The sequence below is a fragment of the Pipistrellus kuhlii genome, unplaced genomic scaffold, assembly GCF_014108245.1.
Source record: "Pipistrellus kuhlii isolate mPipKuh1 unplaced genomic scaffold, mPipKuh1.p scaffold_m20_p_14, whole genome shotgun sequence".
In the NCBI taxonomy this organism is placed as follows: Eukaryota; Metazoa; Chordata; class Mammalia; order Chiroptera; family Vespertilionidae; genus Pipistrellus; species Pipistrellus kuhlii.
Window position 1 is genome coordinate 42,692,514 of NW_023425449.1, and position 24,086 is coordinate 42,716,599.

The following is a 24,086-nucleotide window of genomic DNA, read 5'->3' on the forward strand; positions in this document are numbered from 1 at the left end:
GCAAGCCAATCTAGTATGTAAGTGTTTTAAGTGAAATCATTTTAGTCTATTTCATCTTTCAAGAAGAAAATCATGCCGAGACCGGTTTGGCTCAATGGATAGAGCGTCGGCTTGGGGACTGAAGGGTCCCGAGTTCAATTCCAGTCAAGGGCATGTACCTTGGTTGCGGGCATATCCCCAGTAAGGGGTGTGCAAGAGGCAGCTGATCGATGACTCTCTCTCATCGATGTTTCTAACTCTCTCTCTCCCTTCCTCTCTGTACAAAATCAATAAAAATATATTTAAAAAAAAAAAAGAAGAAGAAGAAGAAGAAGAAGAAGAAGAAGAAGAAGAAGAAGAAGAAGAAGAAGAAGAAAATCAGTGGAGGTCCCAAAACCATAACTAAACGAGATGACTGATTTGACTTTGAGAAAATAAACTGCCTCAGACTATAGGACCTCAGAGCAATCAGACTACCAAACACATCGCACGCACACATATGCACTCACAGCCACACATGCATGCACATGCACGCATACTATATGGTCAAAGTCAAGTTAAAATAAGCATCAGAAGCTTAATTTGTAGATTTCAAACAAGGCACTGTGAGAGAGCTGAGGAGCCACTGGTTCCCATCTATGTAAAGACTCGGACAACAGGAGGCAAAGCGTGGGGGTACAGTGAGGAGAGCAGTGGAAAGTGTGGGTTCAAAGTTTAATGATCATGGGTGGAAGGTTCCGGTCTTCAGAACAATTAGCCAAGAGCCTCGCTCTGCCATTGCCTGCGGTTCATTCGGGGAGAGCCAGCCAGGCCCACAGTTACCGCCCCAGTCTAACGGTACCCCCAGGAGTTAACAGTACCTCCGCCCAGAAGGACAGATTTTTTTTCCCCTAAGAAAAGGGCCATCTTTAGTCCATGTTTATGAAAATTGGTACGTTTCAAATAAAAAATTTTTTCAGTGAAATCCCTCAGAAGACAGTGCGAATCTGAGTGCTGTAAGACCAAGCAGGAGCCGAAACCGGTTTGGCTCATTGGATAGAGCGTCGGCCTGCGGACTGAAGGCCCCCAGGTTCCATTCGGGTCAAGGGCATGTACCTTGGTTGCGGGCATGTCCCCAGTAGGGGGTGTGCAGGAGGCAGCTGATCAATGTTTCTCTCTCATCGATGTTTCTAGCACTCTATCCCTCTCCCTTCCTCTCTGTAAAAAATCAGTGAAATATATATATATTTTTTTAATTAAGACCAAGCAGGCACCGTCTTCTGCATTCTCCGTCTTCTCTGTGCCCTGGACACTCTGCCCAGAGGCTTTCAGGTTGAATCAGATGAAGTATCGAAGCCAAGAACCTCCGGCCCTCGCTAGACAAACTCGGGACCATGAGAAAGGAAGGGAAGGAAAATCGCTAACAGACCCTGGGCGCTCGCTCTTCGGGAGCCGTCCAGGGCACTCGTCCTCAGTCACGTCCAGGCCTCAGGGGACTGTCCTTATGGTCACCCAGAGTGTCTCCTCAGACAGAATGAGACGTTTTCTCCCAAAGTAGCCCCTTAGGAACATTCCCAGAGCATCTCGTCTTAGCTTTCACCTGGCGACAGGAAATCTAACACATGTAGCCACTCCCCACTCAGCAGCAGCCAAAACTGAGGAGACAAATAAAATGTTGCTCAGAATGAATGAACAGAAAGTATTTTATGACCCTACTGATTCCAAATCAAGTAACAACAAGATGGTAGGGATGAGAGCTCATGTTGGTGCCTTCGCACACAAGCCAAGTGAAGTAGAAAGTTTACAACTTTTATTTTTATTTCAAAATAATGGGGCAGAGCATATTGTCATGAATAATATATTTTCTTGCTGACACACAACGTGTATAAAATTAAGAGGTAGTTGAAAGTTGAAGCAAAAGCCTTAGAGCTGATGATGTAGACTTAGAAGCCTGGGGAAATAACTATAATATAAATGTGTGTATCTATTTCACATTTTACCAAGTAGGCAAAATATTTCATTTTAATCTACCCCATGACCTAATCTGATAATTAAATCTCAAGAACAATTATTTTGTTCTCCACTACTCTGTTCCTCAAAGAAAAAAAAACTCTCTCAATTTATATACACACAGGAAAAAGAAACGGAAAAATCTCAGGTAACTGCCTGCCAACATAAATCGTTCCTCAAATATCTGGATAACTGGTGCAAAAGTGTTTTTCCTAAAATATCTGGACAACACCTCTTTCTCTCTTTCTCCTTGGCTGTGACATGCATATGTAAGGATATACTTACTCATATAATAAGAATATACACTCAGGGCACTAGCTGGTTTGGCTCAGTGGATAGAGCGTCAGCCTATGAACTGAAGGGTCCAGGGTGCTATTCCGGTCATGGCCATGTACCTCGGTGCAGGCTCAATGCCCAGCCCTGGTCAGGATGTGTGCGTGAGGCAACAGTGTCTTTCTCACATCCATGTGTCTCTGTCTCTGCCTCTACCTCTCCTTCCACTCTCTCTGGAAGTCAATGGGAAAATATCCCCCGAGTGAGGATTAACCAATATATGTAATATGTAACATAAGTTATATATAATACATATATATGTAATATTTATATTTTTTAGAGTTCCTGCTCAGCAACTCTTGCTGAGTTTTCTCACCATTTGCACCAAGTAAAATCCATAAGTTCAAAAAAAGGTTTCTTTCTTTCAATAAACCTCTGTACTTACTTGTGCCTATTAAACAACAAAGGCCAAAGGAAAATGAGAAGATAAAAAAAAGCCTTGGATTCTTTATTTTAAGCATCAGAAATCCTAATATACCAACAAATAAAAAGTAATCCTTGCTGGTTAGAAACCATATGTAGACCGTGAAGGTGTGTGTTCCAAATCTGAGCAGATGGTTGGAGGAAGTGAATAGTTACGTTCAAACTGAACTCCGCTGTGACCTGTCGCACGCTGCACAAGTGCCTCCACTTCTCTGAGTGTTCACTTCATCTGTGCGTCTAGACTAGTTAGTTGTGTGGAGAGGACTAAATGAGAAAATGCATGCAAACGGCTATGCACCGTGCCCGCTGCATCTTTGTGCTCAGCCAACGGCAGCTGTCACCAGCACCCGCAGCTCATGTGGCCTTTCGGAGAATGGCAAGCTATCCCTGTGCGTACGTCACTAGGCTGTGTGGACATTGCTATAGAATCACCGTGTGTCATGTGGGCTGAATGTTACATGAATTCACTGGAGAAATACACCTCCTTGCAAACATTAGTAGTTAATTGCAAGTGCAACCAACTATGAAGAACATGACATGGCGTTACCGGTCACCTCCCACATCCCTGCACCTGTGCATCCAGCTCTGCTTGCATGCGCTGGGGTCTGTGAAAAGATTAATGGAGGCTTGTTTTTAAAAGCTGATAAGAACAATTGTGAATTAAAAGTAGGAAATATCAATAGTGATTTTATTATTAGCGTGTTTCTAATAGCTTTTGCACTTGCTGAGATTTTGTTATTGTCCATACCAAAGGTTATCCAAATCATGTGCATTTCAGCACCTCCACCCATGCCCTGCTTTCTGCAAGAACCACTCGCCCACGGTCTTCGTTTTGAGGACACTTTCTCTGGAAAGCTCCCCTTGACCCCGCCCACGAGCTCCCCTCCCCTCTGCCCTGGGCCCACATTCAGATATTGTTTCCTGTCAAGGTGCTTCTTTCACACTCTCTTTTGCATTCCCCTTCCTTTTCCCTGGCACTACCACTTCCAACGCCAAACCATGTGCCCTCACACTTCATTCAGCTGTTTCTTAAGCGTGTCTCCCGGGGCAGGCCTTTCCGGCGTAAAGTGGCCAAATCAATGTAAGAAGAGGCTTTTATGGGGTACCTCCTCCCCGCCCTCCCCTCTCCCCCCATCCATGGCTTGGAAATATTTAATGGCTCCCTGTTCGTAGGATGAATGTCACGGCCAGACTTTGACAGTGAAAGGGGATGTTACTGGTGGGCTTAAACCAGCCCACTGCCACCTCTGCTTCTCAGAGTTTTCACAAAAATATTCCTAAGGGTTGATGCAAAACCAAGCTCCCAAGCTTACGTTTCTTTTAAGATTACATTTAAAATCCATGATATTCTAACATTCCTAGATAAAACCTACCCATGCTTGTCTCCAGGCAAGTGTGACGTTGTAACTCACAATCTGTTCCCATGAGCGAAATTTCCAAGCATCTTCCCCGAAACCCTGGAGCAGAACTGACTCCCAGGAGGACTTCCCGCCGGGGAGCACAGCCTGTGGCCACGCTGTCTCCGGGGCGCAGAGGACCCCATTCACAAATACTGGGAACTGGGTGATACCCCCTGGAGTTTCCAACCCCTCTGGGAACCCCGAGTCCATAAACGTCTCCCATTCGGACTCTTTAGACCCCAACTCCATGTCAGTGAGCAGTGCCCCTTCCTCTCCATTTCCTCCGGCCACCGCATAAATTCAGCACACCCAGTTCAAGGTGAATTTCAGAAAAGCAAAGGGAGATTGTTCGTATGTCTCATGGAGTATTTGGATTAAACTTAACTCCATGTCCTCTGTGTGTATTTGCTAAATCTAGCAACCCTGGCTGTGGAACCATTCCTGACCACCATTATCCCCCCCATCCCTCCTCTGACCAGGCGGGCCCAGCTCTCCGGGCACATTGAACCTCCTCCTGAAAACTGAGCTAGACGAAGGCCTGTTGGCAACCTTGACCTTGAGTTACTGCATTTTATCCAGAGGCCCAGCTATGTCATTGGCCACAGATGGCTTTGCCCTCTGTGGGTGGTGAGGCGAGATGACAGTTGACTAAATGCTCTCTTGGGACCTTCCCCATCTAACATTCTGTAGCTCTAAAGCATCCGGGTGTTGCATCTGTTCGTTGCTGGCCAACAAAGGTGCACCTGTCTCTAGACCCCACAGTTATCCTCTGAGGGTTTGCATCTCCCCAAGATGCTCGCTCTCCCTTGGGTTACAGTGGTGATCGGAGGACCCTGCCAAGAGGCGGGTGTTACCTAGGAAGTTCAGTACATTCTTCCATGTTGTATTATAAGTTAGGCACTTATTAATTAATCTTCGGAAACCTTCCTGGTCATCACAGCTTAGGAGACGGTAATTCTTGTGGGGAAGGTGTGTAGGATGAATGCAAACTGGATTAATTAATTAATCTGAACTTTTGACTGTGAGACCTGGCATGGATCTCTTCTATGGATGAGATCCATATGCCTATCGTTTTTCTCCCATTTTTCTTAATTTATTAATCTTACTAATTAAAGAATTATCATCTGGCCATCACTTGTCCTGGTGACCACTAACAGTAGAAAAATGCCTTCAAGGTCACCTGGGCAGGGCATCCCTAGGACAAAGGGGGAAATTAAATGGAAAGGGGGGATTTGGAGGGAGGAGGTGCCCATCTGAGCTCCTGAGGCCACCTGGCCAGGTGGGCACCCAAACTGGGTTCCACAGAGAGCAGAGGAGATCCATGCCGGGTCTCAGCCAGGTTTTCGGTTAGTGCTGAAAGAGGGAACAGGAAGCAAGTGCCCAGGGGAATGAAGGGAAAGCAGCAACCTGGGTCCCTGGAGGCTGTGTCTGCTCACTCGCTACCCGATGAGTTCTCTGCCGTCTCCAGTGAGCGCCTTGCAGGCTGAGCCAGCTCAGGGCCCCTCCTGAGTCTCACTTGCATGCCACAGGCCTGCGCGTGAGCTGCACCGCCCATCTCTGCTCACTCTGCTCCTGCTTCCTCCAGATTAGGGGTGTCGAACTCAATCAGAGAAGGGGCCAAAATCTAAAATCCAGCCTAAATCGCGGGCTGAATGGTTTACTGAACAGTCATAAACTGTCATTGTGATGGAAACGCAGCGGAGTGCAGTGATGACAGCGCGGTGCGGGCCACATTGCAAGGCCTGGCGGGACGGATTTGGCCCGAGGGCCTTGTGTTTGACACATGTGCTCCAGATCTTCCCCATCGCCTCCTCCTGTCCTGCGGGATCTCATTCCTCCACCTTCCTTCCTTTAATCCCCTTTCTCCACCATCTCACCTAACCGGCTGGAGCACACATTTATGTCCTGTGTAAGAAAATGCATGTCAGCGTTCTGTCTTAATCTTTCATCCGTTTATATTTTGTGGAAGAGAGCTGAGCGGGGCCCCGGCTGTATACATTCTGGAGAAGGCTATTTCTGCTTAACGTAAATGAAGCATTAAGAGGGAAACGAGGCCCTGGCCAGGGGAGCTCGGTTGGTTGGTTGGCATCCCAAACACCAAAATGTTGCCCGTTGGACTCCCACGGCCAGGGCACAGGCCTGGGTTATGGCTCAGTTCCCGGCTGGTCGCTGTTCCACTCTCACATCGATGTTTTTCTCTCTTCTGTTCCTTTCCTCTCTCTCTAAAAATCAATTTAAAAAATTAAAAAAATAAATAAATAAAAAAGAGGAAGCTGAGGGAGGAGGGATGCTGACCGTGTCCTCTGTTCCAGCCTACAAGGAGAAAATGAAGGAGCTGTCCATGCTCTCGCTCATCTGCTCCTGCTTCTACCCCGAGCCCCGCAACATCAGCATCTACACCTACGACGGTGAGTTCCCCCAGAGAGGCTGCCCCCGGCGGGGGGGGGGGGGGGCTGTCCTCTCTCCCTCCCAGCTCCTCTTCTGATCGAATCCACGTCTGGGGGAGCTTGGTCCTCAGGTGCTGGGCCCAGCTACCAGGCCTTATTACTTGTCTATGGCTCAAAACAGTTCAGATTTGGGGTCAATAACAGAACTGTGTGTGGGAACTGGAAGACTTCGTTATGTCTCATCGTTTAGCCTGAAAGTGCCTCCGGCCTAGTAATTCCCACACAAAACCATCCAAGTCTGTGCTGCTTGGTTTTCCTGTGAAGCCCACATTTATGCAGCTTCCCACCGCTGAGACTCAGATGGTTAGAGCGAGGCCTGCCTCACCATCCTCACCCGTTCCTTTCCCAGACATGGAAGTGAAGCAGATCAACAAACGTGCCTCTGGCCAGGCTTTCGAGCTGATCTTAAAGCCACCATCTCCCGTCTCAGAAGCCCCGCGCACTTTAGCTTCTCCCAAGAAGAAAGACCTGTCCCTGGAGGAGATTCAGAAGAAGCTGGAGGCCGCTGAGGAGAGAAGAAAGGTAACTTTCCCGGACATTTTTTTTAAATGCATGTTTAATTGTGGTTGACAGACATTAAAATAGTGCCTCTCTCTCTCTCTCTCTCTCTCTCTCTCTCTCTCTCTCTCTCTCTCTCTCTCTCTCTCTCTCTCTCTCATGCACACACACACACACACACACACCCCTGGCTGAGGTTCCAGAGGACAGTATCTGGATACGTGAGGGTCCTCAGTAGACCCGGAGTCAGGTGACCACTAACAGTAAAAGTTGCTGCTTTTAGACTAGCTAGAGCTAGAGGCCTCGGTCACTCAAAGAGCTCCGTGCCCTGGTGCCCTGCCCCCATCGTGGGTCCCTCGTTGTAACAGCCCCCGCCCCAGGCCCTCCCCCTCAGGGAGAAGGCACAGCCTCAGGTAACCTTCCTCCAGAGCTGCTGGTGGGAGGTGTGCAGGTCGGTGCTCCTCCCTCTCAGGCCTGCGTCCCACCCCCAGTGCAGTGCATGGTTTTCCTTGGAACCAGGAACCACCCCTCCGCCCTCTGAGATTTCCCCTGCCCAGATGCTCCCCCAGGATGAGTGCCAGGTGCTTGCCCTGCCCTCCCCAGCTGAGCTGCCAGCCGGAGAAGTTGCCACTCCCACGGTCCCACGGTCGGGAGCTGCCCTGGGATCTGAGTGTCGTCCTGTGCTCTCTTCTCCTTGATGGCATTTTTTCTCTTTTCCGCTGCTTTGTGTTACAGCCCTTTTCTTTTGCCACAATCAGGTGGCCAAGAAAAGCCAAGGGTATTAAAAACAGAGGGCACTCAGAAACCCCAAGGACTGTGCACACAGCGACAGAAGTTCTGTCCGCATGTATATGTACCGATGATGTGAATATGGGCATCCATCCCACGAAGATACCTTTAATCAGCCCAAGAGGAATTACTTTAGCTAATTCACATCTACATTGTATTTTCCACTGACATTAGCACCATCTATTTCTAGGATTGTTTAGTTACTAAGAATATACTCCATATCCAATCTTGTGATTTGAATGGACACTCTGCATTTGTAATAATTTTTAATTTTATTAAGATGCTGTCTATAAAAAGCCAACCCAGTAAACACTTCTATGTGATAGGTATAAAGAGAATGAAGACAGTCCTTCTAAAAACTGAAGTTTCTAACAAGGAGTGCAGGACAAATACGTGTGTGTGTGTTGTGTCTATGTGTGCGTGCGCACATCTATACTAATAGAAGGGTAATATGCTAATTAGACCGGATAGACCGGACATCTTCTGGATGTCCTTCTGGACAAAGCCATGGTGGCAGGGACCAAGGCAGAGGCAGTTAAGGGTGATCAGGCAGGCAGGCAGAGTGGTTAGGGGCAAGCAGGCCATAAGGGGAGAATGGTTAGGGGTGATCAAGCTGTCAGGGGAGAGTGGTTAGGGGTGACCAAGCAGGCAGACAGAGATGGTAAGGAGCCAGTGGTCCGAATTGTGAGAGGGATGTCTGACTGCTGGTTTAGGCCCAAGCCTTCCAGGATGTCCGGCAGTCAGACATCCCCTGAGGAGTCCCGGATTGGAGAAGGTGCAGACCAGGCTGAGGGACACTCCCCCCCTACATGAATTTTGTGCACCAGGCCTCTAGTATGTATATATGTGTGTGCTTATACATATACATGCAGATATATACATATGTATGTAGTATCAAATAGCAAGGCTCAAATATTAGAAGTCCTAATTTTTCTGAACCAGAAAATACTTTTTGCGTAAGGTGAGAAACAATACAATCTTCCTGTGGTTGAAAACCATCTTGCTGTGTCCTGTAATATGCTGATTGCGATTTCACTTTTCACTGCAGAGTGACGTTCTCGAATGTCTGAGAAGGACTTCTTTATTTATTACATACATATTTATTGAATTTTCCCACTCACTGCTGCCCTAAGTCAGAATTTTAAAAGGAGGAAACTAGCTACTAACCTGAGTATATGTATAGAAAGTTGCTTTAAAAATATTTTTTTCACTTTTGGGGTTGTTAATTATAGCTTTCCTTGCACAGCAGAGCTAAGTTAATTTCATCCATGACCATCCACCAAGACTTGGCTGCTGACGGATATTAATAATGAACTGTCACAGCAGTGAGCACGCTGCACACAGGCTGTTTAGTCCTCTCCCAGGCACTGGCATCAGAGGGCACGGGTATCGGTCCTAGGTTCACACAGGCAGGGTCTGCCACTTGGTTAGAATACAAACCCAGTGACTGAGCTAAAATGGAAACTTAGAAATGAAAATCCTGCAGCTGGTTCAGGATGTTGCTTGTGTTTGTAGGTCAGATATTTAATGGAAGGAAATCATCAAAGGAAAAGGAAGAACAACACAAAGATGATCAATATTAACTGGGAGTTTCATTAAACTCCCAGAGTTAACTACTTACTGGTTCTGGTAAAATTCCTGCCCCCTAACAATAATAAGTTTCCAGCAATGAGACATTTATACAATTGAATTGGACTAGAAATTGGCCTCGTGGCTAACAGACATCTACACACATGACCATCCGCATTATGAATCCCAAGAAAAATGTCCTTCAGAACCCTTTAAAATCAGTATTCCCTTGGTATGGCTTCTTGTTACAGTTTTCAAGGCAAAAAGTCCATTATATGGACTATGTCCTGGCAGTAGGGCTTTAATTAGAAGAAAATACAACTAATTAACAGAAAGTATCAACCAAAAAAATCATTAATTGATTTTATTCTGTTGGGTTGTCCTGACTTAATTAGTGTTCATTTGGAGAACTGTTCATTTTCTTTAAAAAGCAAGTGCATATATCTAAACAAGAACATGCCTAAAACCAAAATCTGGCTCAGCTAGCTAACACAGGAGCAGGGTGTGTGACTAGAAAGTATGGGAGGGGTTGCAGCTTCAAAAACAGCTGGATTCAGGAGTCAGAGCAACATTGTCAGAAAATGTTCTTTTCATCTGCTTCCAATTGGTTTCAATAGTATGTCTTTCAAAGAGTCACCCCAAATTATTGACCTCAAAAATTAGCAACCCCTGCAGAAAGAGCTTCTGTTTCCTAAGAGCTCTGACAAAAGCCCTGGAATTGATAGTCTGTCCAGGATCACATGCCCAACCCAAGAGAGGCAGCACCTTGATTGGCTAGCCTGGATCACGTGACCTGAAGAGAGAGATGTCGCTAAGATCTCTGAGGTTAGAAGTGAGGAGGAGTGATGCCCCAAAATACTACTGATATGCTCTTACCTGAAGAAAGGGAAATGAATGTTGACAAGAAAAATTACAAGCATCCAGCTTTTATCTGCAAATGTTAGATGACCATTAGAATAATTACTTTGCTCATGCACTATTCAATGTGTAATTCTCTTCTTTAGCCCTGCTGACATTCTGTGTGGATATTTTCATATAAAAAGAACAAAACAAAACAAACAAAAAATCCAGCTATGCAGCTATCTAGACCAGCACTGTCCAACAGAAATATAATGTGAATCACAGAGGTATTTTAAATTCTTCTAGCAGACACATTTAAAAAGATAAAAAGGAATCATGAAACTAGCCACGTGTGGCTACCCAGCTGGATGGCACAGATACAGCTGATTAGACCTGGAAACTCTTAGTGAACAATGGCGGAACTTTAGGCCTAACATTTTCGAAGTGGTACCGGATAATTATTCAGATTCAACTTCACTTTGTATTTTTCCTTACATATTCTCTAATAATTAATTGATATAAAGTAAAATAGATACTTCCACACTATGATTGCAATCTGCATCATCCAAACCAACACAGGCAGAGTTTAGGACCTACAGGAAGGGGTGGGCTCTTCTCAATCTCACACTTCCATCCTTGCCCACTTAGGCCTCAGGTTATGTGTCAGTTCCTCACCTTGGGGAGGGGGCTCCTCCAAGCCCCTTTTTATTGTTATTCTCTCTCATGGCACTCAGGACTGTTTTTCCTTTGCAATCCTCAACACAGTTGGTGCACACAATTGGTAAGCATATGTTTATCTGCATATTTACTTAGCCCTATATCCCCCATCTATATATATATAAAAGCCTAAGTGACTGAACAGTCAATCATTCGCCAAGACATGCACTGATCACCAGGGGGCAGGACACTCAATACAGGAGCTGCCCCCTGGAGGTCAGTGCACTCCCACAGCCAATCTCCCTTTGTCCCTGCCCCCAGCCAGCTGGTCCCAATAGGCCCCAATCAGGACTGAGCAAGGTGGCCCCACTAGGCCCCAATTGCTGACCAGGCTGAGAGACCCCACCCATGCACAAATTTGTGCACCAGACCTCTAGTTAGATTATAAACTCCATGAAGGTAGAGGTTATGCCTTCTATTTAATAGTGCTTGGCCATAGTTAGTACTACAAATATTTTTAAGTGGTAACTTGCAGACCAAATGCTAAGGTGGCAATATGTAACTTGTTTTTGTTTCATCCTCCATCATAAAACAAAATAACAAGTAAGTTTCCAAATGACACCTTCCGAAGTTGCACTAAATAAACTCTATAATCTAAAGAATTCTTAGTCTGGGAAAAATCACTCAATCAACAGATATGTACTGAGCATTCTCTATTTTATCAGATGGTACTAAGTAAAGCAGGACAAATGGAATTGGTAGTACTGGAGTGAAAAGCTTTGTTCACAGGGGGTGGTCGGAAAAGGCCTCTTGAATATGAGAACATTGGAAAAGCAGCATGAAGGGTAGAACATCTGAAGTAAAGAGAATGATGCGTGCAAAAGCCCTGAGGGAGGAGGATGCTAGGATTGTTTGAGAAATAATGAGGACGGTGTGGCTGGAGCAGAAAGAGCAAGGGCAGACTGGTAGGAACTGAGCATTGTAAGGAATTTGACTTTCAAGTGCATGGGAGGTCACTGAGGAAGATAAAACCATTTCACTCCTTGATATGAACTGCAACTTCTTTTCACAGAAATACCTGCTTTAAAAAGCTGGGTGACTAGAAAAATGAAGAGTGTTAGATAACTAGAGAAGGCATGAATGATGCCAGAACTGCGGATGCCCAGAGAAGATGAGGAAGTGTCTTCAGGACAGTGGGTAGACCAGCAGTTCAAACCAGTAGGTCTGGGTGGGGAGTGGGTGAGCAGTGAGCTGAGATTGTGGGGAGCCTGGAATGACAAGTCAGGTGCGCACATTCCGTTATGTACGAAACAGGAGTCACCAAAGGCTTTCACAACCACAGGGTCCAGCCTCGCCCAGGGCTCAGCAATATTTCCACTGCTCTGGACCATTGCCTTTCCCATATGGTACACATTTTTAAAGATTCGGCCTATCAAACATACTACATTTAAATAAGTATTATTGTATTAAGTACCTTTTGTCGTGGCTATAGTCAAAGGAATCTGTAACTGCCAATAATTCTGATCATCATAAAATAATAAACATTTTCTCACTAAATTGATATAATTCTAACTCAAAGTAAATATAGAGATAGGTGTAGACATAGGTGTGAACTATGACTTCTGGTAGGGCTTTTAAAGCATAAAAACATACGCGTTCCCCCTCCAAGGTCCCTGCTCCTGAGAGTCCAGGGACCACGTCTGTGCTGCGGGGCCTCTGGATCCATAGCTGGAGGCTGCCCCGGAGACACCTCCTCGTGCCAGGAATTCCCTGTGTTAAATGTTCTGACCTTTTCCCCACGTCCTCACCTCACCTGCTGACCCGACTGCTGCTCTGACCATCTGGTTACTATGTTGGACCACCTTGAACCAGAATTAATGCTCCGTTGATTAGCTAATGGCAGTTTATTATTTTAAAAAATAAGACCTTTCCTGCTTTTTCTCCCCCTTTTTTTAATTATCTCTGGGGATTTATTTTCATCTCTGTGAGACCATATTCTCTCATGAGGTCAGCTTGAAGCTCATATTTTGAAATCAAAATTTCCATACTGTAGCTGACCTACTTGGGCAAAATGGTAGGAATGCTGAGTCATCCATCCTTCTACCTACCCTTTTATTCATTCAACAAACATTATTAGCAAGAGACAGAAGAGCCAAGCTAGCCATACATCCTGTTGGCTCAGGACAATGTCTGCTTTCCTCCTGCTATTCTGATAATATCTTAAGTGTCCTGGTTTGGACAGCAAATTATATGGACATCCTAAGCCAAGCACAGCGTTTACAAGTGCTTCTTAAAGCGTAGTGGTTAAGAACATATGTTAAGAGCATGTCTATGATTCAAAGCCTGGTTCCACCACTTAATTGCTGTGTGACTCTGAGCACATCACTAAACTCTCTGTCCTGTTCTAGTCGTCTGTGAAATGAGACAAAAAATAGGGCCTGCATCATGGAGTCACTGTGAGAGTTAAAGGAGTTAGTTCCTCCACATAAAGACATAGAACCGGCACCGGGAAAGCATGGTAGCTGTCATTGAGCAAAAACACACCCAGTTCCTGCCCTCACAGACCTCATGCTCTAGCAAACTCATAACTTAGAAAAGAAAAGAAGCTCCTCATCAAGGCAGATACTGAACTGTTACCATACAATGTGATTCATAAATGTTTTTAAATACTAATATTATCTGTCTAATTATAAAGAAAAATAGACAGTTTGATAGGTAACAGATATAAGTGGCTTGAAAATTTTAGTGTTATGAGAAAATGATGAAAGCTGAAGGATTTAAATGACATTGACAAAATCTCCTGTTAAAACTGATTAAATTATAAGAAGTGCCAATCAAACCAGCCCAGTGACATATAATTGGCATCCTGACAATGGCAGCACAACGAACCCCCAAGTCAGTAGACTGCTGAAAGAAAGATGCGTTGCTTGTTTCCATAAAATGGCATAAAAGTGGGGCGTTAGTCACCAAACTTGATAAACTTGCCTTTTTTATTTGTTGGCGCCTCACGTTGTAGATGCAATTAACGTCAAACCCAGGAAAAGAGGGGGTGGGCTGTATAGCAGTGGGTCCTGAACTGAAGGGCAGATTATTCGCAATTCCCGTGGCCAGACTCCTCATGAGGGACCAGCTCCCCGGGGCTGTGTCCGAGGAGTTGACCCAGTGAATGAGTACGGCTTCCACAGAAAGACCTTTTATTTTAATCATTTTAAATTTCTTATTCTGCTTCCGGTCCTTCAACACAACCCTTTCGTTTCACACACTCCCATCCAGGTGTCGTGTTTTAACAAGACATTATTTATAACTTCAATTGGGTTAATGTTTTCTTCACTGCTAACAGTAAAATCAATCATTAGATATTTTTAAGTGTCTGACACATGCTTCTAGATGGAAAGTAACATTCTCAAATGATGAGAAGGGACAAGAAAATAATGGGACAGAAAAATATTTTACCTCAGAAGTGAATGAACACTAGCCCTTTTTACATGCAGTCTTAAATCTCCTTTGTGTACCTAACATAAAGTGAGCTTTATATACCACTTAACTCAAATGCATCTTCCATTTATTTGCACAGTAATTAAGTCTTGGGCTCAGTAATGTAAGAAATGGTAATGAGCTCTCAGCACAATGCTGCAGTGTCCCCACGTGTACAGTCAGCTGCTCCCAGACTCCTTATCTCTCCCTCCGCGCGCCTCCCGGGCACTTCCTCCAGTGACACGGAGCTCAGCGTGATGCCTGGAAAAGGCGTTTCGCCATCACATGCCTGTCATCCCCACAGCGGACGGAGAGGGCTCCCCAGTCTCCCAGGACGCCCCACTGGAGGTCTCGGGTCTATAAATACGTTTGCCTCAATAACAGCTGGTCATGCCCTTGCCCTAATTTCCTATTTCAGTATTGCCGTGACCTTGTACGTTAGGCACATGCCATTGGACGATTTGTTTTTAACAGCTTTCAGCAAATCCCACCTGCGTCAGCCAGGCCCTTGCTCTCTGCTAATCTACGCAAGCGAAGGGCCAGGCAAGAGGGCCTGTGTGACCATGTCAGGAGCCCTACTTCTGCAAAAGTGACAGCAAATGCTTCCACCCTGTAGGTCAGGCCTTCACCCTGCGCCCCACACTCACTTGGGTGTCATGTTTTCACGCACTTTTCTGGATGGCATGCCCATTTGCTCATTGATAGGAACAGTGGGATCGGAGCCAGCTTTCTTCCTGGAGGTTGTGACCTGGGAGAGCCCCAAGGTTCAAGAGGGAATGGATTGCTCCCAGGAAGGGAGTTAAGGTTTTGGCAGTGGTATCTGGGCGCCAGGCTATGAAAGAGGGAAGAAGAAGTGTGATTTTCTGCAGCGGGGGAGTGACAGAGACTTGGGGCCCACGGAAAGGCCCCCAGACCCCTTGAGAAGCTGTGTGAGAGCTGAGTGCATGTGAGGAAGGAAGAAATAGGGAGCCATGGCTATCTTCTCGGCGAGGCATTCATTCCATACTCACTGGCTCGGCCTGCAGTTTCTCAGAGACAAGGTGAGCATCAGGTCCTCGCAACGCACTCGCTGAGACCCGGTGGCTGGCCGGCCCTCTCAGTGCGGGTCTGTGCGGTGCAGGGGTGGCCGTGCGCTAGCGCTCACAGCACTGCCGCCTTCGTTTCTGTCTCACCCCACGAGCTGAGGAATGAAACACCTCGCACCCAACCTGGGGGGTCTCTTGTAGCCTCAGTGGCTGCAGAAATGCTGACACCATGAAGCGGGGCATTTCAGATAAGCCAAAGGCCGCTCTAGGATGCAGCAGGCCTCTCTCCACTGACAGGGGGCCTGTGGGCGCTCCCACAGACCCAGGGTGTCCCACCAAGGCGAGAAGTGGGCAAAGGTGCGTGTTGCTATTTTAGTCTTTTAGTTCCAAGGGATTCCTTTCTCAGGCCTTTCCCTCGTGCTGTCTCCTGATTGCCATCAGCTCTTTCGCAGAAGAAAATTAAGAATGCAAGATCCAACGTTAATCTGAGCTTCTGGAAATTAACAATTCCGCAGTTACCCCTGATAACTACCCAGGGTAACTCTCTCCACGGAAAAAATTGGCCTTAAAAAATCCAGCTGGTGAACAATAAAGATTGATATAAAAAAAAAAAAATCCAGCTGGCTCCCACCTAGCCAGGTGGCTCCTATGTAGCCAGGGAGCTCCTATCTGGGGCCGCCAGGCTGGGTGCGCTAAGAAGAGAGGGAAGAGCCTGCTAATACCCTGACTGGAGAAGAACTGCCCAGAAGCACTGCCCACTGAGAGGGTTTGAAGTCACATTTTGTTGGGCTTTGTTTTTATCTATTTGGTTTTCTTTCCTGGCACTGCCTCGGGGTTTCCTGTCCATTAAAGAGAAACCTCAATTCCAGACTTACCTCTAGTTCTGGGGCACGTGGCACCCTCATTTTGTGAGAACCTAGACTTCTCTCCATCTGGAAGTTTTCCAGTCTGGGGGTTACAGGTTGAACTGCGTGTTCTGAGATGAAGGATCAGTGGTTTCCCCCAATTTTTTGAGGTGCTCACTGAGTGTGACCTTTTCTATCACTGTAGCCCATGCAGCGAATGGGCTGGTGCAGAGGGGGGAGTGGGAAAGGGTTACCATCACCATGAGGACCCCTGAGCCCACTGGTGTCAATAACGAAGATGTCTGAACAAATACCCTGCACTCAGGAGGCAACCAGCATTTCCCACTGAGTGTAGCTGTGCCAAGAGGTTAATTGCCATCATCTCCCAGTCGCCGGGTTTTGAGTTTGGGTTTCAATAATAATGGCTACTCTTTGCCCAGTACTAACTTTCTCTGTATTGGACACTAGCTGAGTACCTTGCAAACATTTAATTTGATGCTTATAAACAATCCTATGAGATAGGCACTGTCTTTATCCATATGCCAAAAGGTAGTAACTGCATGAAGAGTGTTCTCAGAGTAAAACTTCACACACACACACACACACCTTCAATCAGTCAGTCTCTCTCTCTGGAACAATTCGGTAGCCCTGATAGCAGGGAAGAAGCGAAGTCCACACAGGAAGCTTTACCAGTAGTCCACCTGCAGGCAGGAGGAGGAGCCAGCTAGAAAGTGCTTTTCATGCTTCTCCAGAAAAGCTCCCTTTGATTTTGAACTTGTTTTAACATTTCCTCCCGGTTTTCCATCTCCGTTTCATGGCTGTCACAGAGCAGGGATGCGGCGGGTCCTCTGAGATGCCAGGGAAACCATATGGGGCTAAACTGGAAGTGGGCTCAGTTCCCGGGATTTTCTAATCTCCAGTGAATCATCAACATGTTCCAGATAAAGGTCAGAATAAATACATCCACGGGCCTCATTAGGCTTTCTGCAGGGTATCACCATTTTACCATGCCTGTAAAATTTTATCTGAGTCTCTACCCCTGTCAGATCTCATACGGTTTATACATCAAGATTTATTTAGTAAGACCCCATGACCACTACCATCAACTAAAATGTTTTCCTATTGATGCTTTTAGTGGAATATATTTTTTAACCTACCATTGTGTAGATACTCACATTTAATGCATCTCAGAGGACCAGCCAATCCCAAGTAATTACCCAGGAACAAGGAGTGTGTAGTAATTTAGTCTTACCCCCGGAAAGGCCAGTATTGAGCAGCTGTGTAATTGTGGAGGAGCAAAGGCAGGTGGGAAGGAGTTAACACATCAGGATCACCAACACAGCTAAAAGGTGAACACAGGCCTGGTGTCGAAGCCCATGCCAGTGTACGTTTCACACATAGACTGAGAACTGCCAGCATTATAATCATTGGGGATGCTGATCAAAAATATAGATTCCTGAGTCTCACCAAATAGCCACAGAACCGAAATCTCTGGTGGTGGCTACCAGGCCTCTGCTTGTTTACCAAGCTCCCTGACTGCCGTTAACATTCATGTGCAGAACTATGCTGCCCCCTGCTGCTGCAGGTGAATGACAGTCGAGAAAATGCAGGGGTGAGGGGTGTCTGCTCCTGGTGTTTCTGCTCGGATCACTTAGCAACCACAGGGTTTCAAAAATGACCTAGGTGACCTCGGAATGGTACAGAGAGGCCAGCACAAGGGCTTCCTGTAGTCGGCGGCCACGTGGACATTAAGTTTGCACTATTGACAAGTCTCCAAGGCTAATTTGTCATGAGGAAACAAAAAGGGGGGGGGGGGGTCAGGGAGGGGAAGGGGAGCATGGAATTAAACCAGAAAGTGAATGTGGTGGTTAGATTGGCGAAACTGGGACGTTCATTGCAGCCCTCAACCTACAGCTGATCTATAAGAATGAGGCAGAAAAAAGACCGAACTTGCTCCAATTCTACTTACGGTCATCTGGCTTCAGTAGATGCTGCTACCCAGTGATTAACTGCAGCATCCCCTGTCGCATAAATGCACAGCAGCAACTCAATAAAAAACAGAAACATGAACTCCTCAGTGAGGATTATGTGTTTTCTCTAAGACAGCCTCTCCAGAAAACTCACATCTGAAATCCAGCTAACGACAGCTCCCAGCTCCCCGCCCGTAGGAAGCCCTGAGGCATGGAGGGGAGGGCCCAGGGACCAGCCGTGCTCTGGCCAGACATGCTGCTTCTTTGCCAGGCCACTCCTTCTCTCAGAGGACGTGTTTCTCTCCCCAGTCTCAGGAGGCCCAGGTGCTGAAACAGCTGGCGGAGAAGCGAGAGCATGAGCGGGAAGTCCTGCAGAAGGCACTGGAGGAAAACAACAATTTCAGCAAAATGGCCGAGGAGAAGCTGATCCTGAAGATGGAACAGATTAAGGAAAACCGTGAGGCTAACCTGGCCGCCATCATTGAACGTCTGCAAGAGAAGGTAATCCTCTCAGGTCCTGAGCAGGCGCATTCCTCAGACACAGCTGGGCGAACTGCAAATCGGGCCCCAGAGACCGGGACAGAGCCTGCGCATGCCAGCACAGCTCTCGCCCTGCTCAGGCCTCAGGGTAGACAGACCTAGTGGGGCTGTAACATGGGCTGGGCCTTGGGCCCTATCGGGAAGCTGGAATTGTGCCAGACTTCCAGGGGCATGGTTAAGGGAGGCTGATTCATTCTTTTCCAATGTAGGAAAGACTGATGTACTAACCTTCAGAGCCAACCTGTTGGAAATATTAAATTAGAACCACGCAATACTTCATACATATATAATACATAATGCTTAATTTTAGTTTAACCACTGATTAATGTGTAATGTTAAATACATCAATATTTTGTTGTAAAAGTATATTTGTCAGAAAAGGACAGAGCATTCACCAATGGTGGGAACCTGTTCTCTCCACCCAGGAGCCTCTGCGTGGAAAGCTCAGCTGCGGTAACACTGCATGGAGCCCAAGTGAGGGGGAGCCAAGGGGTGTTCATTTCCTCCCGTCCATACCTGGTGCCTTTCCCTCCACCAAATGTGCACTCAGTCCCCCCAGTCAGGATGAGTGTCGCTGCAGAACCTCCCCAAAATGTTCTTTCTTGCCCTTCTGTAGGCTCTGTGCCATCCACAAACAGGGCCATGACCATCGCCATGACCATCACCACCACCATCACCCCCACAACCATCATCATCATCACCATCATCACCACCATTACCACCATCACCACCACCACCATCACCACCACCACCACCACCACCACTACCACCACCACCACCACCACCACCATTTCCACCATCACCAGCCACCGCCATCACATCACTACCACCACCACCACTACTATTATGACCACCACCACCATTACCACCATCACCATAATTACCAGCACCACCATAATTACTACCAGCACCACCACCACCACCACCACCACTACCACCATCACTACCACCACCCCTCAAAGCCTTCCTTCCAAAATGGATGGTATAGCTATCCTTTTTCAAAAATCAGATTAAGCATTGTGAGAGAGGGCCTTTAGGATAGGCTGCCTCAGTCCTTTCTGAGCAGCCACCCTCCCTCCTGTCCTGGGTGCTATCGCATGGTAGGCACTGGAGACACAGGGCGATGTGGGACTGTCCCGGCCACCAGAACACTGAGAGAGAGTTCGGACACTTGCAGCCCTGTTTTCTGAGTATTGCTTAGGAAGCTTTGTGTCATCTGTTAGAGTTGGCCCATTTCTTTTAAGAATCGGGTAGTCTCAGCCTGACATTCTAGTGATTCTTTGTTTCTTCACTCCCATTCTCTGACTACATATCAGGCCAGAACCAAAGGAAATCAGACATAAAACCTAAGATATATACACTGACTTCCATGGAGATTTTCACGGGCACCTGAACTCTAAGGGATGCCCGGAAGCTGTGCGGGGAAGGCTCTGAGGGTGTGTGACGTTCAGGGTGACCTGAGCAGGAGCCAGAACAGCCACTGGGTGCCTCAGTCAAACCCTAACATTGAGATTTAACTTCCTGCGTAAGCCCAGTCCCTTCACACTCTCACAACCATTTCACCCACATGGGCCAGGTCAGCATTTGGAGGAGGCACCAGAAACCAGCCTGCTGCAGGTGGTTCCATAGTGAGTGCTTGACTGAGATGCAAGGGAGAGCAAAGCTGCATTGGCTGAAATTTACACCCATGACCTTGAACCTTTCTCCCTGTACCCTCAGCCCCCACTTTCCCACATAACTGGTGAGATATCTGCGGACAGGTTCTGGTACCGAGGACAGCAGAGAACCACTGTGTTCCATTCAGGATCATTGTGACTCCACCTTTACCTCACATCCTAGGCCCTAAGAAATCCTACGTGGCATTGCTAGAAACAGGCACACTCCTCTCCTCACCAGGATGCTCAATTCGCCTTGCAGAAAGTTCCCCTCCTGATACATCAGGAATCCTGAGCAGTGGTCACTGGTTTTATACAGTGGCCATAATATTATAGTTAACATTCTCTGTTGGTCATAGTCTCTGTTGAATACAATGGTGGTGGTTGTTTTTTTAAGATGCCACAAGTCTCCTAAGAGCTTCTGCTTTGTGACATGTCTTGGGTTCCATGTGTTCCTTTCTTGGGAAATGAGAACATGTCCTGAGGGTAGATGTCACACCAGGTTACTTCCAGTCATGCACACAGCATGCAAAGGAGCGGGCGGGCCCTCGCGGTTCTGCGTGGAGCAGACTGCGGGCTCCGTGACACAGCTTGTCCCCTGGTGTCTTGCAGGAGAGGCACGCTGCGGAGGTGCGCAGGAACAAGGAGCTGCAGGTGGAGCTGTCCGGCTGAGGCGACCGAGGGTATGGCACTGCCTGCCACTAGGAAGTCCCCCTGCCTATATCTTAAGGGATCTTGCGATATCAGTATGAGAAATGTGTGACATGGTTTAAAAAGAACTCACTATTTAAAAAAAACACACACACAGAAACAGAATCAAAAATAAAAAAAAAAGTCAATGCGGTCTCTTTGCAGAATGTTTTGCTTGATGTTTAAAAAAATACCTTGGTTCTTATTTTGTAAATACTTACATTTTTGTTAAAAAATACAAGTATTGCATTATGCAAGTTATTTCATAACCTTACATGTCCTGTAACAGGCTTTTGATGTTGTGTCTTTCCACGCAAATGAAACCGCTGGGTCTGTTCTTTCCGAAGCTCCCCACGTCTGGCTACCTTCCCTCCCTCTCTCATTCCAACAGAAAAACGAGGTCAGTAGACAGCCTATGGTGCTAGAGATCCACCATTGCCTAATGACCTAGACTGCTCTGTCATCCCTGAGCTTGACTGAGCCCAGCCCTAGACCACAGGTGTTATGACTCCACTCCTAGCTCTACATTTGTTCATTCATAGCCTACTGACTGCCTAGAAGCAGCAAAGCCAGGCTAGGAACAACCCCCAACCATAGCACTGACATCACTTCTACTGGATGGTGGGCTGCTGTGTGCTTCGGTTTTAGAAAGGGATGGATGAGAAGACAGGCCTGAGATCAATCTGGGTGGAAGCAAAAAAAAAAAAATGACCCTTTAAAGCGCTACGTGTTAAATGGTTCCAGCAGCCGTGACATCGCTCTTCATGAAGTGGGCTTAGTTCTCTCCTTTAAGTTCTGTTGGTGGAATGAATTAATTGACGTGTCGGGTGGCTTATTTGTGGATGCCATGATGGACGATGTTCATTTTAAGCTCTTACCTATAGTACAAGTACATGATGCTACTGAATAGTTTTCACTTGGAAACTGTGAGCTGGTCGTTGCGTTGAGATACACACACACACACACACACACACACACACACACACACACAGTCAGAAACACAGTCAGAAACACTGCGGACTTTCACACAAGCTGGTCTTTCTTCCCAGTGTGCGGCTATGCTGCCGGTTAAAAAGCTACATCTCACTCCATCTGCGGGGCTGACGCAGTGAGGGGCTGGCAGGGCCCTGTGCCAGCCGAGACTCACCAGATCCCCCCGTCGGTACCGGTCACAGTTTTGAAGTCGTTTCTCCCCAACTCCCAACTCCCAAAGGTTGCTGCCTGCATATTTACTCCTCATTAGTGCTCTTTCCTGTATGTCATTGTGAGCAAGCTGTGATGAATAAAGAATCGGAGTTCTGTGAACTAATAAAGGGTTGGTCTGTTCTCTTGCCCCCTTCACGGGTCTGAGCCCAGAGTCCAGACCTGCAAACGGTCAGTGGATTAGACCGTCTCAGCAGCAAAGACCTGGAGCACTGGAGACCTTGCTTCCCAGCATATGCTGTCAGTTTGGCTCAAACTCACAAAAAGGATCTAAAATAAACAAACGATAAATGAGCGAAGAGACGGTAATGAGAGCTTGAGGAAGCCAGTGCTGCCCTGGCTCCCTTCCCTTTGGGAGCAGCAGGCGGCCCCTCTCCCTTCTCGGTCCCTCTGCCAGGCCTGCACGGTGGGAGTTGTGTTTGATCTGGTCCCCTTAACCACCTTCAGGACGGATGGAAGTACCACAGGTTCGGACGGATCATTCTGGGGGTGAGAGCCCCTTTCAGAAGCCCTGGAAGGTCCCGGGCACCCCCTCAGACTCCCTGGGCCCCAGGCCACCTCCCCAGCCTGTGACAGTGCGGCTCCCTGCCCTCCCGCAGCATCCGCACTGCCAACCACATGGGACAGCGGGTCCTGCTCTCAGCCCAGATGGCCCTACAGGACCAGCGGAACCGCGTCCAGTTCAGCAGGAAATCATGAATAATTGAAACCCCGTGGATTGACGGAAAAAATAAGCTGGGCTGCCATCCTTGGCAGTGCTAACAAGCCAAGTTGAAGGTTGAGGCCATCTGGTCTCCACCTTGAGTATTTTGTGGGGAAAGCTAGCCCTGCAAATGCTTAAAAATGTGAGCTCCATGCCCCCTTCTTTGGAATATCGATCCGTTCCTGATTGGCTTGCTTTGGTGGTAACTAGAGTCACAGGCATTATTTTCAAGGGTAAGAAAACAAAAGGGTAAAAAAGAAAACGTCCTATGCTTGTTGGTGTCAACCACCTCTGCGGGTTATAATTCCCTGACACACCCATGGCTGAGGCTCCCGCAGGCCCTTCGTGTATTCAAGGTAGGAGCAAGGTTTATGAATATTTCATTTAAATCCATTGGTACCCCCAAAGTCTCTTCAGACCTGCTTGTGATAAGTATGGTACCTCACTCCCTAAATCCTAGTTAAATAAATGTATTAATTCGGTTCTGCAAGCTCTCTGACGGACAGTGAGCCGGACCATGTGAGTCTGCAATGGTACACACGGTCATTGAGTTGTCTTCTCTCCCTCTTCTTGAGTCGTACCCAACTCTTCTCTTCCTCGCCCCCTACAGTCCAGTGGAGTCCATCTGTGCCAAGGTACAAGGATGTGATGGATATATATATATTTTTTATTTTTAGAGAAAAAAAGGAAGGGAGAGAGACACATGAGTTTACTGTCCCACTTATTCATGCATTCATTGGTTGACTCTTTTTTTAATTTTTTTTATTAAATTATTATTTTTGTACATATACCAATGATCATTGGTTGACTCTTGAATGTGCCCTGACTAGGGGTTGAACCCATAATCTTGGCGTATTGGGACACAACACTAACCCACTGAACATCCAGCCAGGGCACAATGGACATTTTAGAGGCCATTTCTACAGCCAACAGTGGGCCTTCCTACTAACTTGCAGGTTAGCAGCAAGCATTCAGGTCTTCGAAGAAAAATAAATACTATATACTATCCTATTCCAGTCCTACTGCCGTCTTTTTTCTACCCATATGGACCAAGCTT

At 46.8% G+C, this 24,086-nt stretch overlaps 1 protein-coding gene across 1 annotated transcript in view; it reads left to right on the plus strand.

Moving 5' to 3' along the window:
• The window catches only part of STMN2 (stathmin 2), a 37,653-nt gene extending 15,221 nt beyond the window's left edge, over nucleotides 1–22,432 (plus strand). The window contains exons 2-5 of the mRNA XM_036437290.2: nucleotides 6,437–6,532; nucleotides 6,921–7,093; nucleotides 18,548–18,739; nucleotides 21,046–22,432. Coding sequence (XP_036293183.1) covers nucleotides 6,437–6,532; nucleotides 6,921–7,093; nucleotides 18,548–18,739; nucleotides 21,046–21,105 — 521 coding nt within the window. The 3' untranslated portion in view covers nucleotides 21,106–22,432. The remainder of the gene's footprint in view (nucleotides 1–6,436; nucleotides 6,533–6,920; nucleotides 7,094–18,547; nucleotides 18,740–21,045) is intronic.
• Nucleotides 22,433–24,086: the final 1,654 nt, after the last annotated feature.